Raw genomic sequence first — 14,314 nt, forward strand, 5'->3', positions numbered from 1 at the left:
AAGCAGGATTTTGTGGTGAGTGGGGAGAATCAGAATGTGTGATGAGGACAGGATAAAGGAGGCATCTGGCCCCAAGGCTGAGAACTGGTAGCTAAACTGACTTTGTTTCTACCTCTGAACCATCCCAGTGTGAGACACAAGCTGGTAGGAACAGGGTTTAAGCATGTCTTCTCCTTGCTTCTGGCTCAATTCAGACATGGTGCCAAATCAGAGTGCATAAGGGGAGGAAGCAGTTTACAATCCTAAGGACGGCCAAGCCGTGGCTTGGTGTTACATGAGAACTGGCTCATTGTTGTCTTAAAAAACACACACACAACCCTGACTTTTGTACCTGATCAAGTTCTCCTGCAAATAATCCCAGCTGTGTCCTCTCCTGCTGGGAATTTTCAGGACAGACCATCCCTTTGTTTTCAGAGGTCCATCTAAGACAGTAATATATTTGGCCAGTAAAGACAAATATGCAAGTCTAAGATAATCCAGAAAAGTGCAGGTTTTTTTCTTAAAGCAAAATCTTTTCTCTGGCCGATTTCTTTCTTCTATTCATGCTGCTGCAGAGGTCTTCCTTGCTACACTTGTGTGTGTGTTTAAGAATAGTGGAAGAAAACTGCCCCCAGTCTTCCAGATTTTTGTTCTCCTTCCCTCATTTGCCACAGCTGAGAGGAAAATGGGAGAACCTCCCCACCAACCTGAGCTTCTAAACGCAGGACCTTAAATGCTGCTCACAAGTAGCAAAGTCTTTTTCATGCCTTGTTAAACAGGTACTGGGTTAATTGGATTACAAATTGACTGACCTTATTGGAGGAATGGGTCTATAAATGTGCAAGCAGCATAGCTGTCAACGTTTCCCGATTTTTAATGGATATTCCCTTATTCCGAATAGGATTCCTCGCAAGAAAAGGGAAAAGTTGACAGCTATGGCAAGCAGCCAAAGTAAGAGGGGGAAATCATTAAGATGTAAGAATATTTTCAGCCTGGAGATATAAAGGAAGGTAGATTGGAAGGAGCCATGCCATCTTCAATAACATCTTTGCAGAACCTATTAGAGGAGGCAATGCAACATTAGCAGAGCTTGGAGATACTTAGCAAGTTTTCAAAGTTAAAAAGTCAATTTGGGTCAAGGTAGGTAGACCCAATTATGCTAGTACTTTACTAGTACCCTAGTAAAGTAGCAAAAGTGATTCTGCAACAGGTGTCCGGGGGTGGGGAAGTTTTCTCTCTCATAATCGCTTGAGACCTGAATTGCATAAAATGTAGCTTAATCTTTTGCTCTTCTGTTAAGCACATGCTTTTAATCTTCTCTCTTGGCTTGGCTCAGAGGAGATTTCTCTTGCAAATCACTAGGGATTTTCCAAAATAGTTAAATCTTTTTTTTCTTTCTTTCTTTCTTTTGCACAAAGATGTGGGGTTTTGTTTGTTTTTTTACTTTTTCTTCAGTTTTCAAGCAAGTCTGATGAAGAGAGGAATTAAGAGGGCAAATCTCCTGTTTATTAAATTACAACAAGGCTGACGTACAAGCTGCTTTCCCCTTGTGTTTAGGGGAGCCTCTTTGCCATTTCCCTGAGCGAGTGGAGTCAGGCTGCGCCTTCTGGAGCTATTGCATGACAGATAGTGGGAGATTCCCTTTCATTCAAGGCCCTGGGCAATTGCATTAAAGGCGCTTCTCAAACTGCCTGATTAGGCACCGCTGGAGCAAAGAGCTGCTTGGCAACATAAAGAGCACTGTTGAATCAGACCAAAGGCCTAACTTGTTCCAGCCTCCTGGGTGTCATGGTTTGTGTATGTGCATCTCCCCTGCCTTTGATAATAATAAGAAAGAAAATAGCTAATGTATCGAAGCCTGGGGTCCTAAAAACTCGATGCTGGTGCCTAGTTATTGAAAATACTTGATGTGGTGCGTGCCTCCCACTTGAGACAGGGCTAGTTTCTTCAAATTCAGTGCTGAATGCCAAGAACCTGAAATGATCCCCCCCCTCCATTCTTGCCTTCCACTCTAAACAGGATTGGGAAAATTCCAGGTGCTTACATGTTGGGACAGATGCTTAAAATATGTGGCAGGGCTTGCCCACCCATGCCCTTCACAGCCAGCCTTGCTATATGGACAATAGGCATATAGTTAAGCTGAGGGCTACGCTTCACTAATGCGTATGGCAGTTGTGAGGGGGGTGCGCCTGCATTGGTTGGTGCGTGTCCCTTAAAATGTTTGACATCAGTGGCCTAATCCAGGGGGACAACAAGGTTTACCTCAACTGGGCCAGTTCACTCCAGTGGAGATCCCTCTGTGGGCTACATTGCGCAAGCATATGCGCCTGCGATTTCCGGCATCTGCGCAGACGCGATTTCTTGTGCCGCAGAAGCGAGTCACTGCGCTGCGCCGGTTTAGTGGAGCACGTGGGGACTCGCCAAGCAGGCGGCTCGGCTCGGGGGCCTGTTAAACGACCTCCGTGAGCCGCTTGTGGCCCATGGGCCTTAGGTTGCAGACCCCTGGCTCCTGCATGCACACCTGACACCTGAGCTAAAGGTGGCATTTGTCAAAGAATGGCTGGGATCTGATAGGTTTGAATAAGAAGTGCTAAAGTTCTGTCAGCTCTAGCACTCTCTTAGCTGGTAAGCTCACAAGCAAGGCAAGGTGGTAACAGTGCTATCCCTTGTGGGGGTTTGTCCTCCTCAGACACTGTGAGAACTAGGAATTTGCTTTTTTGAAGAAGAGAGCTGGAACCAGAGACTGGGTCTTGTTTGAAATGCCACATGCTGTACAGCGCTGTGACTTGAATGTAACTGATAACACAAATGGTGTGGAGCGAACCATGGGGACTGAACTCTGGTTTAATGGTTGGTGGGTTGCTTTGGGAACTTAATTGAGTCTTGTGTTATTGTGTCTTATGTATATTTATAAAAACATCTAAAATCTCCCAAGTGTTTTTATATTCTGTTGGAGATTGTGTGCATATATGCGCACAATCTGCCTTGGAATTCTGATACAAGGGGTTACATAAATGTGTTAAACAAATAACCAACCTACCTCACATGGTTGTTGTAAGGGTAAATGAGTTGTGGGTAATTAAGTCAATTCACAGACTTTTTTGTGACCTCCTTCTGAGCCTAGGTTTTGTAAAATAAAGGGCTGAACCTCACAACGCCTGCCTCCACCTTTCTCCTCTCTTTGCCCCCTCCCTCTCCACCCATGTGTGTTGGCAGCTTGTGCTGAACACCAGTCTCTCTGAGTTGATCTGAGGACTGCGGTCAGAGCCAGGCTGCCTGTGCTGCTATATTGCAAAAGCCTTGTGTCAAGGTTGCTTGGAAACCGACTGAAAACTTTTGGCCTTTGCAGTTGTGGTGGCAACAGGGTTGAAAAGGGAAGCGGGGCGTCTCCAAGTTACTATTTGTTTCTATCTGGTTTTTCCCCTCCCTCGCTGATGATACAGAGAATCTTTTTGCCGCTTTGGATTGCAGCTGTAGTTAGGGAAACCTGCAAAACATGCATGAGAAACGATGGCACGGAAGATAGTGTCATTTGTGCGCTCATGAGATCATTACTGCTGTTCTTGTATGTTAGTTACTTCAGTGTTTCCCAACCTTGGGCCTCCAGCTGTTTTTGAACTACAATTCCCATAATCCCTGACCACTGGTCTTGCTAGCTAGGGATGATGGGAGTTGTAGTCCAAAAACAGCTGGAGGCCCAAGGTTGGGAAACACTGAGTTACTTCACAATATGACTACTACCCTTTTGGCTTTTGCTTGTAGTTAGTAATCCATATTTGGCCGAAAGCATGTATTGAAAAGGGGTGGTGAAACCAGCCCATCTGCTTCTCTTCAGTCACTCTGTCATGCTCCCAGTCATCATGGGTTTGAAGCAGAAATTCTCCAACTACAGGACAGGTTGAAGTTCCAGTCAGAGCTAGGATGTTGAGGAAGGTAGTGCCTTCCTCCTTATCAGTCAAGACCTTGTTAGATTTTTGGCACCTGTAAAATCCCATGATGGCTGGTTAAGAATGGGTTTCAGAAAGAGTTTCTGCTTTCTTCATCAGACTCCAGAAGGAGTCTGAGAGAGCCTGTTACATTTTTCTTCCACTGCCAGCAAAGAGCTAGCTACCCCAATCTACTGATTTCTGCATGTTCACTTGTAGAGCATACCCAAAGCAAAAACAATAAGGAATGCAGCAGATGCAAGAGACAAGTTTGTTAGTCCTAGTATATATTCTGATTCAATTAGTCTTCAACGGGAGATTGAAAAAATAAAAGGAATACCTCTTATTTCTTGGAGCTTCTGAGGTGTTAGGCTCTCAGGAGCCACCAACTGGTCAGCTGTAGTTGGACTCAGAAGATCATTGGCTCTTTTTAGAGCTGGTCCGCTAAGAAATGGCAATAGGCATGAGTTATTTCTTTTTCTTTGGGTCTCCCGGTGAACAGTGAATTGCCTGACATATTTACAGTATTATGCTACTTGCATGAATACATTTGTCACATTCACCTGTAGAAGAGATGATTTCCTGGGGGAGGGAAGTTTGCATAAATTTAGAAGGGGTGTCCAGAAAGCTCATAGTTAAGGAATAGTTAGTCTGCTCTGAATGACCAACACCAGCCACATTCAAGTTCTTCCCCCTTGTTTTGTTATTTTGCTAATTATTTTCCAGATCACCACCCTTTCCACCAGACTTGGCCTTACTGGACACTTAGCATCTTAGCTGGGAAATGCTCAGGTTACAACTCCCTCTGCATCTGCTATTCCTTTTTTGCTTCTCACTGGCACACCCACAGTCACACTAAGCTCCAGCTTAATTTGTGGCCTCAATGGAGTCCTCTACATTCCTCCATTCCTGCTCGGCTTGCCTTTAATGAATTCTGTTGGATGGCTTATCAGCTCTTAGATCTTGGCCGTTTTGCTTTACCTTCCTCTGAACTCATTTCTATTAGTACTTATTTCAACATCTGCTTTTCCTTTTGTAGTGAGGTGTGCTAGTTTGAGCCAAATGTTCTCACCCCTAAATTGGCGGTGGCCAACATGGTGCCCCCCCAGATGCTCCCACTATCCTTGGCAATTGGCCATGCTGACTTGAGCTGCTAGGAGTTGGACTCCCAAAAGCATGGGTGGCACTACTACGCTGACATGCCCAACCTGGCTGAACCTCAGGATGTGCTGGCTCCCCCCCAGTCCACCTTCTTCCTTGTTTCTCTTGTATCTAGCACAAGTCAAGTCCGCAGCCTTTATCCCTGAGCCACCCAGTCTACCTTGTTCTGTTTATACCTGTCCCATTGATTTTCCCATGATGTCCTTATCCTCTCAGTTATTGCTGTTCCCTTCCTGCCAATAATGGCTGTCTCTGTGCCATTGAGTTTTCAGTTGGAAACAGTTTTATGCTAGGCTCTGATCCACACCTTTTGTGCAAGGATTGTTTCGAATTAAGAAGATGCAGTCGCAGGGCTTTTTTTCTAGCAGGAACTTGCTGAAACTCTGGTGGGCACCATTGTCATTATAAGAGAAAAAGGGAGGTGTCCGTGGTGAGTTCCAGCACAACTTTTTTAAGAAAAATAGTACAGGGCAGTTGTATGCATGATTACTTTAGGAGACTTGCACTTGCTAGCTTGGGATGCATGTGCTTATCTCCCATCCCATTGTTGGTTGGTTGGTTTTCAATTGGCCCCTCTGTTCATTTTCCATTCTCCGCAGCAAGCCATGTTCTGGAAGTTTGACCTCCACACGACCTCTCATATTGACACCCTCTTGGAGCGTGGCAACGTGACCCTTTTTGAACTTCTGGATGAAGAGGATGTGCTACAGGAATGCAAGGTGGTCAACCGCAAGCTGGTGGACTTCCTGGTTCAGCCTGAGCACATGGAAGCACTGGTCACCTGCGTGACAGAGGAGCCCCCTGGGGACGTGGATGAGAGAGTACGATACAAGTAAGTTCTTTTGGAAGGGGGAACTGGATGAAAATGGAGCTTCTCTTATTTGTTTGTTTGATATGTCCAGAACAAAGAAGAAATGTGCCATGTTCATTTTTCCTCTCTTGGTTCTTTACTGATTCAGCTGCCCATGGGAGCGGGGTGGTAGAAAACTGCATGGTTGCTGCTTTTTAATTTTTTTTTAATGGGAAAAGTCAAGGCATCAGCTTTATTGAGATACCATGCTAAACTATAAATCCAAGGGATATCTGAATTGACAAACCATGATTTGCAGCAAGTTGGGAAACCATGATTGGAAACCATAGTTTCTTCTAACTGTGGTTTGGTGTGATTTAACAAACTGTAGTTACAAGCTGCTGCTCCATCTCCAAAGGCCACGGCATGTTGAGTTGTGAGTTGTGAGCATATGGGAAATTGGAGCAGAGGAGCAGCTCTGAATGATGGATTGCCTGTGCATTCTGAAGCACAAACTATGGTTTGGCATTGGGTGGGCATATAACTCCAGGCTTCATAAACCATAGTTTCTCGTGCCAGAAGCACGCATTGGGCCTGGGCACTAGCTCTGGCTTGGAGTTCCTTCTTAGCGTTGAGCCGCAGTTCCTGTTCTGAACATGAGGGAGCATTCTGTTTTAAAACAAATTGGGCTCTCTGCACTGAAGCTGACCTACAAGGCGACTGGCAAGCGAGGAGTGTGCAGACTTTATGTTTGTTCCTAGATTAATAAACCATTGCTTATAAAGCCTGGAATGTTGCCTCCAAGCTGGCCCAGTACCTTCACTAATAGCAATATAGTTGTTCTATATTTAGACCATCTTGGGAATGAATGAAACCTGGTTGCTGTCAGAAGAAAGCGTTATGCATCAGCTGAAAGGAAACTTAATAACTTAAACTTGAAAAGTTCTCTAGTGTATTTGTGCATTAAGCCATAGATGTCACTGCATCATAAATCTTCTAGGGTTGTAGCCAACTAAGTCTTTGAGTAGGAGTTAGAGAGGGAGGGTAGGTAGGCCTGTTGATCTGATAACAAAGCTGTGCATATATTCCATGATTGCTGTACAAGCTCTGAATTTTGATGATGTGTGCAGAATTTGGCAGTTTGAAAACCTGCTTCGATTAAAACAAACATGGAGCAGAATGAAAATAAGTACATGGTCAGTGCCTGCTAAAATTTCAGTAACCAAAGAAGGGAATTGACACCTTTTCAGTGACTGATGGGCCAAAGCCCTGTGTTCACCCTGGTCCTCTCTCTCTGACTTGAATAAATAGAATAAAGTATGTGGAATAAGGAAATCTTCCTGACCTCCTGACATGTTGCATACAGATTGTAAGACCTGGCTTTTCATGGGATTATCTTGCTGTAGAACATTATTTTGCCCTAAACTAAAACACAAATATGGCAGGTATCTCTTGTTTTGGAGATACTGATAGATCTTGCCAGGCAGGTGGGCCAAGCACAGCCACACAACGTTCACTCAAAAGGAAGAGGCTGGTGGAGATGATTATGCAGCAGGTCTGGTTGTGTATTTGCTTTTTTAAAACTCTCTCTCTCTTATAGGTATCCAAGTGTGTCGTGTGAGATCCTGACATCAGACGTCACCCAGATAAACGACGCATTGGGGGAGGACGAGTCTCTCTTGCGGCGCCTCTATAGCTTCCTGCAGACTGGCGGTATCCTCAACCCGCTGCTGGCTAGCTTCTTCAGCAAGGTCATGGGGATCCTTATCAACCGCAAGACTGATCAGGTATCTTTGCACGTGCTCATCTCAGTCGGGCGCTATGCCAGTTTTAACTCTTCCATGTTTTTAAAAGATTGCTAATACTACTGCCTTAAATTTGCAGTGTGAATTTTTAAATGATGCTCTAGCAAAAGGCAGCCTTTAAATATTTTGATTAAATGTCCCTGTCCCCTAAATTGCTTCATGTGGCTCAGGGAACTTACTCCTGAGAATGCTCATTAGGTCCTCCCGAACAACTTACAGAAGCCCTAGCAAGTGAGCTCGTTAGGAAATACGTGGTAAATATTTTCTAACTGCTACATCCTCATGTGGCAACACTTGATGTAGTCCACATGGGGGAGCCTATTGACTCTCTAGCATTTATTCGGAATCCCTGATGTGCTAAATACTAGCTGTCGCCATACAAAGATGCACCCTGAATTAGTATTGACTATGTGAAAATGGTGACTTGAAGCATGTCAGAAATAAGTATCAATATTGGGCTTTTCAAGCTAGTGAATTTTGAGATGCATCTGGTTGATCAGCTTGTGAAATAGGATCCTGGACCGCATGGGCCTTCAGTCTGATTCAGCTGGGCTGCTCCTCTGTTCTTAATAGTTCTGGTATACATTCATTAAAAACCATTTATATACTCTATGCTGCCTTCCTCAGAGAATCTCAGGGTAGCATACATGGTGTGTGTTCCTTTCTATCCTCATGGCCTTCTCATGATTTATGTTGGGTGAGTTACTATCCCATGGTCACCCACCAAGTTCTGTAGCCAAGCAAGTTTTTTTTTAATCCTTATGATGCCAAAAGTATGTGCTCAGATTGTTTTATTTTTAAAAAATAAACAGACTTGACCTTCCTTTCTCTTTCTGAAGAAACTCAAATTGGCTGACAGTATTTCTGTATTTATTGTTTTTGTATCTTGCTCTTCTTACAAGGAATTTAAGATTGCACATGTACTTTTTCTGTCTTCCCCTCTCCCCATTTGTCCTCAAAACAACCCTGTAAGTTAAGTCAGGCTGACAGTGAGTGAGCTTTACTGCTGAGTGGGAACTTGAACTCCCTCCCCAGTCCTAATCAGACGCTTTGACCCAGGAACAGTCTAACTCAGGGATAGCTAATAACCATGCCATCCAGCAACACCTGGACTACAACTCCCATCATCTTTAACTGTCTGGCTTTGTTGACTGGGGCTGATAGGAGTTGTAGTCTAACAAAATCTGCAATGCACCATGTTGCCTACCCCTACTCTAACCGTTGCACCACGACAATCTTGCAAAAATTCAAAACCTAATGATGAGACAGATGTCCAATACGGCCTTTACCTATTTAAGGAACTTGAACCCAATTGTAGACTGGCTCATAAGAAATGTATACCATATCTCCTTTCTGTTCCAATGTTTGAGTCACCACAACACTGTGCAAGCTTACTTGAGATGACTCTCCTTTCCTTTCCTTTCCTTTCCTTTCCTTTCCTTTCCTTCACGTCTCATCCCTTCCACCCCACTCACTTGCTCTGCTGTCTTCCAGATAGTTGCCTTCCTGCGCAAGAAGGACGATTTTGTCAACCTGCTGCTATGCCACATCGGTACCTCGGCCATCATGGACCTCCTGTTGCGGCTCCTCACCTGTGTGGAGCAGCCACAGCTCAGACAAGATGTGTTCAATGTAAGGGTCCTCCTGCAGGCACTCCTAACTGTCTCACCTTCCTTCCTCTTTCTTGAAATGGCAAGCAGCACAATTTCACATTCAGTCCTCAGTTGTTGTGTTTGAACCTTTCATCATTCACAGAATGAAAGGTTTTGGAAACATATTTGCCCTATTCACTGGAACAATTAGAAGGGAAAGATCTGCAGTTCAGTAGGCTTACCTGGAGAATATCTTCATTATTTCCCCAAATGCCCCTGATGTGAATCTTAGGAATGCTGGTGTTTGTGGCGCATTCAGTTTATTGTTCTTGTGGGTTCTAGTTTGCTTATCTGGAGAAGCAGTGTAAGAGAAACAGCTACCCAAATAGAGGTTTGCCCTTTTTTGTTGAAAGGTGATAAAGCAAATTTAGTCCATGTTTCTTTATTGAACATCTGTTCTGGAATTCGAGGTGCCACCCTTCAAAATGACTCCCTGCTCTATACCTCTGCACTGACCTCTGGTGTTCTCATAGGGGCTATGTGGATACATACCTGATTTCAGAATACTCTTGTTCTGTAGAATAGCCAACCCGAAGTTGGGAAGCTTGTCTCTCACAGCAGCATCCTTTGAAGGTCTTGTGTTTTGAGGGCTTCCAAAGTCCAAATTGCATGGCATTTACCAATAAGATTTCAAGGATACTGGTTGAACCTTTAGAGAAACAATGGGGCACAGAGGTCAGCACTGTAAGATAAAATTGAATGCATATGAGTGCAATCTTCTGTCCCTGGGAGGTTTCGGTTGGTAACTGGAACAGGAGTGAAATATACTTGCTTAACCTTTCCATCCATGTTCATTTCACCCCCTCCCCTCAATCAAAAGTGGCTTAATGAGGAGAAGATTGTGCAGAGGCTCATTGGGATGATCGACCCTTCAAAAGATGACAATGTAAGTATTAAATGTGTCCTGGGGCCTTCCATTGGAAAGAATGTATGTTTTTGTGTGGGATAGGTGGGTGGTCAGGGCTTTGAACTTCTTTCTGTTAGCTGATCGCAGTAGGAGCCAAACATGCTAGACTGCTTGTGGTGGAATTAAACAGGTGTATTTCATGCAGCCTAATACCATGCATATTTCCTCCCATTGCATTCAATGGGATTTTTCTCCCAAACAAATGTGTCTAAGATTGCAGCCTTAGTGTCTTGCGTTGTGATGATGATTATTTCAAAGTCAAGCTTAGTGAAACCAAGCCCGACTGGTATTCAAAATCAAGCAGACCAGTGCCACTTATGCATGCCTTGGTCGTATCGTATTCTAAACATGGTATCTGGAGGTTTTATAGCATTTAAGCTATTAAAGAAGGAGCATGATGCCATCCTCTGTGAGGATTCAGGAGCAGTCTATCCAATTGTGCAGAAAGGTGAAGCATCCCTTCTGCAGGTGGGAGAAGGATGGTCTACAATCATGCTATAAACCTTCAAATGTCCTTTTGCTATGTAAATAAACTGCTCAGAAACATAAGCTGGTCCATAATACAGTAGCAAGGTGACTAACGTGAGCCTTCCACAGTTTGTTTTTTTTAAAAAAAACATCTAAATTCTATTTGGAAGCACACTGGGAAATAAGGTACAAGCTTTGGCCTATAATGCCGTAAACAGCTTGGCACCAGATTATCTGTAGAATGTGCTCATTAGATTTAGCTTATAGTTGGAGGGCCCCTCCATCAGACCTTAGACAGGTATCAACAAAGATGCAGAGTCTTTTCCGTGCTGGCACCCTATCTTTGGAGTGCTCTTCCCAGAAAGGTTCATTTGGCTCCTATACGCTTCACTTTTCGGCGCCAGGCAAGAACTATTTTATTCTCTCAAGACCTTCCTGTTGATGACAGTTCCTTGCTAGGCTTGCTCTTTGTTTTGAGGTGTCTGGTGTTGATTAGGTTTCCATTGTTTGCCGTCCTTAATACATCTGCCTTGTGGTTTATATTGTGAGCTGTATTGGAACTGTAAGGCGGGATAGGAAATGTTTTCAGCAAATAAAATTATTGAAGTTTGAGCACCTTCCAATGATTATTCTCAGATTGCAAGTAAGACAAGGTGGCATGTAACCCTGGGCTTTAAGGCGATGGAGGGCAGCTAAATAGACTGCATACCTGTCTTTAGTTTCAAGGGTAATCCTGCAGGAGGACAGCATCCAAAGGGAAAGTGTGATCGGTTAAATATGGGGTTGTATCCAATTAGGGTGTACTCAGTGTAAACCAACTGATGTTAATGAACCTTAGTTAGTCAGGCTTAATGGGTCTACTCTGAGTAGGTGGAGCATTTGATACAACTCATAGTCTCCAAGTGGGTCAAAGTATTGCTTCCTCTAGAGCAGGTCTTAATTTATTTTCTCTCCTTATCCCTGCTACACAGCAGCATTCCAATGCTTCACAGTCCTTGTGTGACATTATCCGGCTGAGCCGTGAGCAGATGATCCCAATCCAGGACAGTCCTGAGCCCGACCAGCTACTGGCTACACTGGAGAAGTGAGTACCAAGCCAGTAGCAGCACTGGCAGTAGGGAATAAGAGAGACCCTTAGGCCAGGCATAAGGGTTGTCTCAACTAACGCCGATAAAAATTTAGAAAAGGGGGGGAATGGTAACTCTCATCTGCTTGTCAAGATCCTTCTGATATTGAATTCCTGACTGCATTTCCAGTTAGAAATGTTTTTTATATTTATTTTGGTGGGCATGTGGACTGAAACTAACCCACATGGAGTAAAACCTTTGTATTTCGGAGGTTTTTAATTTTTGAGGTTTGTTTTATTATTTAGATTTTGTATAATGTGTATTTTTATCTTTGGAAACCACTTTGACACCTAGATGGTGAAAAGTGGGGTGTAGTTTTTTTAAAATAAAAAAATCAATTAATGGAATGTTGTTTAAATTTATTCAGCAAGACTATTACAGTCAGCATTCAATAATTTACCTCTTTAAACCGGCCCAGCCTTGCTTCTGGACCCTGCTTGCTATACAGCAATGCCTCACCTGGTGCTGAGGTGCAGCAGTCCGCTTATCACAAACTGAGGGGCCCTGCCTCTGACAAGGATGTGGCTGTAAATATCAGATGGGTCTCACCTCCCTCCAAGTTATTGTTAGTTGCTATTACATTTTTCTTTTTTATCATATACTTGTGCTGTTGCTAAGTTTTAAAAAAAGACGCAGAAGCAGCGTCTGAGAGTGTCAGGCCATTTTAATAACCAGTTTTAATTCTTGTTCGTGTCAAGGCAGGAGACGATTGAGCAGCTGCTAAGCAATATGCTGGATGGAGAACAGAGTGAGTCTGTCATTGTCAATGGGATCCAGGTCTTGCTGACCCTGTTGGAGCCGCGCAGACCCAGGTGTGTGGGGTGGGTCTTATACACGCACAGGCAGAGGTTGTAATGCAACAGGTGCATCCTGTTTGCAGTACAGCAATGTTGCATCCTGATATCCACTTTTCCCCTTTAAAAACAAAAACACCTAAGCCCCTGAAGGTTGTGGTCAAAACAGATATGCCAGGTCTTTTAAAAAAGCTCCAGTAAATCTGGATGCAGCTGTGTAGGGAGGTCAGGGCTTCAGGATCTGTCGCCTAGCTTTTGGCTTTGGAAATGATTTCCTGATCCTGTTGGCCACCGGGCTCCAGCATCCATATATTTCACTAAACGCGTTTTCCCTTTTGCTACTCCCAAGTCTTAAAATAAACGCAACCTTTCCCCCTCAAGTAGTCCCAGCCCCCTCCAACAACATGAATCCAGGAAGCAAAATGGATTGCGCCAAAGGAGGAGAAAAGGATTCAAAGCTTAATGCACGACACCTGACTTGATTGGCATAATTCATTCAAACAATTTGAATTTCCTTGGCATAGAATTTGAGGTAGCTGAGGTTTGTCCTTTGCGGAAGCCCTTAGATCTGGATGTTGAGACATGCTGGTTGCTCTTGTTCTTCTTTGCAGGACAGAGCTGGGCGGCATGGGGGGCTTTTACTGCAACCTGGAGGGGCAGATGGAGATGACCGGGCCCAACTGTGAAGTGGCTTCAAGCCAAGCCAGTCTGGGCACTCTGCTTGCCATCAAACAGCGTCTCAGGGAGCTTCACCAGCTGCTGCTTGACCCACCAAAGGTTGGTTTGTGTGTGCACTTGCTTTGATGGCATGGAAACGCTGGGGGGATTCCAGCAGCATGCTTGGCCCTGAGGCCACTTCAAGACTTAATAGTATTCTATGGGTGCAAAGGGTCCAAACCCCTCTGTCTGGTGTGGGAACCTCAAGACAGTGTCCTCAAACAGCCTCCCCCAACCTGATGCCCCCCAGATGGTTATGTACTAAAACTCCCATCAGCTCCAGCCAGCACAGCTGGGGGGTTTGCAACCCATGGCCACCTGAAGGGCAGCAGGTTGGGCTCATTATAGGCAAGGGGGCAGAATCTAAAAATTCCATGGTTATAGTTTATCCTGAATTTACTCTCTCTTGGTGGTTGGAGTCCCTTCTCTGGCACAGCCCAGCAGTGAGGTGGGAAGGGAGTGTGGAGATGTAATAGGGGCTTGTGATGGACCTGGAATGCTCTCTCTTCTTGCCCTCTCCCTCTGGCAGAAAGAGTCCCTGCAGACGACGTGGGGGATCTTGGACCCTCCGTTGGGCAACACGCGCCTGCACGTGGTGAAGCTGCTGGCCAGCTCATTGGGCACCAACAATGCAGCCCTGCAGGATGAGATTATAGAGCTCGGGGCCCTCGACACAATGTTGGTGAGTAGCAGCACGGCACCCGCTGGCTGTTGCCTCAGACCCTGCTCTCCCAGGGTAATATATGCATACGTTTCTAGGAGCTGGAAAAGTTTGTTAGGCTCTTTTGTTTTTCAGGGGTGGGTGGGGAGGAAGAACAATACTTCTGGAAAGCTTGTTGTCTTTGTGGTATTTGTTTGATGGACAATACCAAGCCCTAGCATTAAAAAAAAAGACTTGTCCTGAAATGACCATGTAAATAACAACAAAGTTGTATTTTAGAAAGAAGTTGCTGCAAAAAATTCTAGAGAGATTGCCTAATTTAAGTAT

General features: G+C 44.5%; 1 protein-coding gene across 10 annotated transcripts in view; it reads left to right on the forward strand.

Moving 5' to 3' along the window:
• The window catches only part of PPP6R1 (protein phosphatase 6 regulatory subunit 1), a gene marked incomplete at its 3' end in the record, with an annotated part of 49,862 nt that overhangs the window by 16,298 nt on the left and 19,250 nt on the right, over window positions 1-14,314 (forward strand). For 8 of the 10 annotated variants that reach the window (XM_082196924.1, XM_082196925.1, XM_082196919.1 and 5 more), the window contains exons 2-9: window positions 5,666-5,898; window positions 7,457-7,643; window positions 9,156-9,293; window positions 10,134-10,199; window positions 11,660-11,772; window positions 12,514-12,627; window positions 13,221-13,386; window positions 13,856-14,008. In XM_082196924.1, the coding sequence (XP_082053050.1) occupies window positions 5,672-5,898; window positions 7,457-7,643; window positions 9,156-9,293; window positions 10,134-10,199; window positions 11,660-11,772; window positions 12,514-12,627; window positions 13,221-13,386; window positions 13,856-14,008 (1,164 nt within the window). In that variant the 5' untranslated portion in view covers window positions 5,666-5,671. Of the gene's footprint in view, window positions 1-4,678; window positions 4,698-5,665; window positions 5,899-7,456; window positions 7,644-9,155; window positions 9,294-10,133; window positions 10,200-11,659; window positions 11,773-12,513; window positions 12,628-13,220; window positions 13,387-13,855; window positions 14,009-14,314 lie in introns of those variants that run through there. The other 2 variants (XM_082196916.1, XM_082196920.1) reach the window with 2 other exon arrangements.

The sequence above is a fragment of the Podarcis vaucheri genome, assembly GCF_965113315.1.
Source record: "Podarcis vaucheri genome assembly, chromosome: 13".
Classification (NCBI taxonomy): Eukaryota; Metazoa; Chordata; class Lepidosauria; order Squamata; family Lacertidae; genus Podarcis; species Podarcis vaucheri.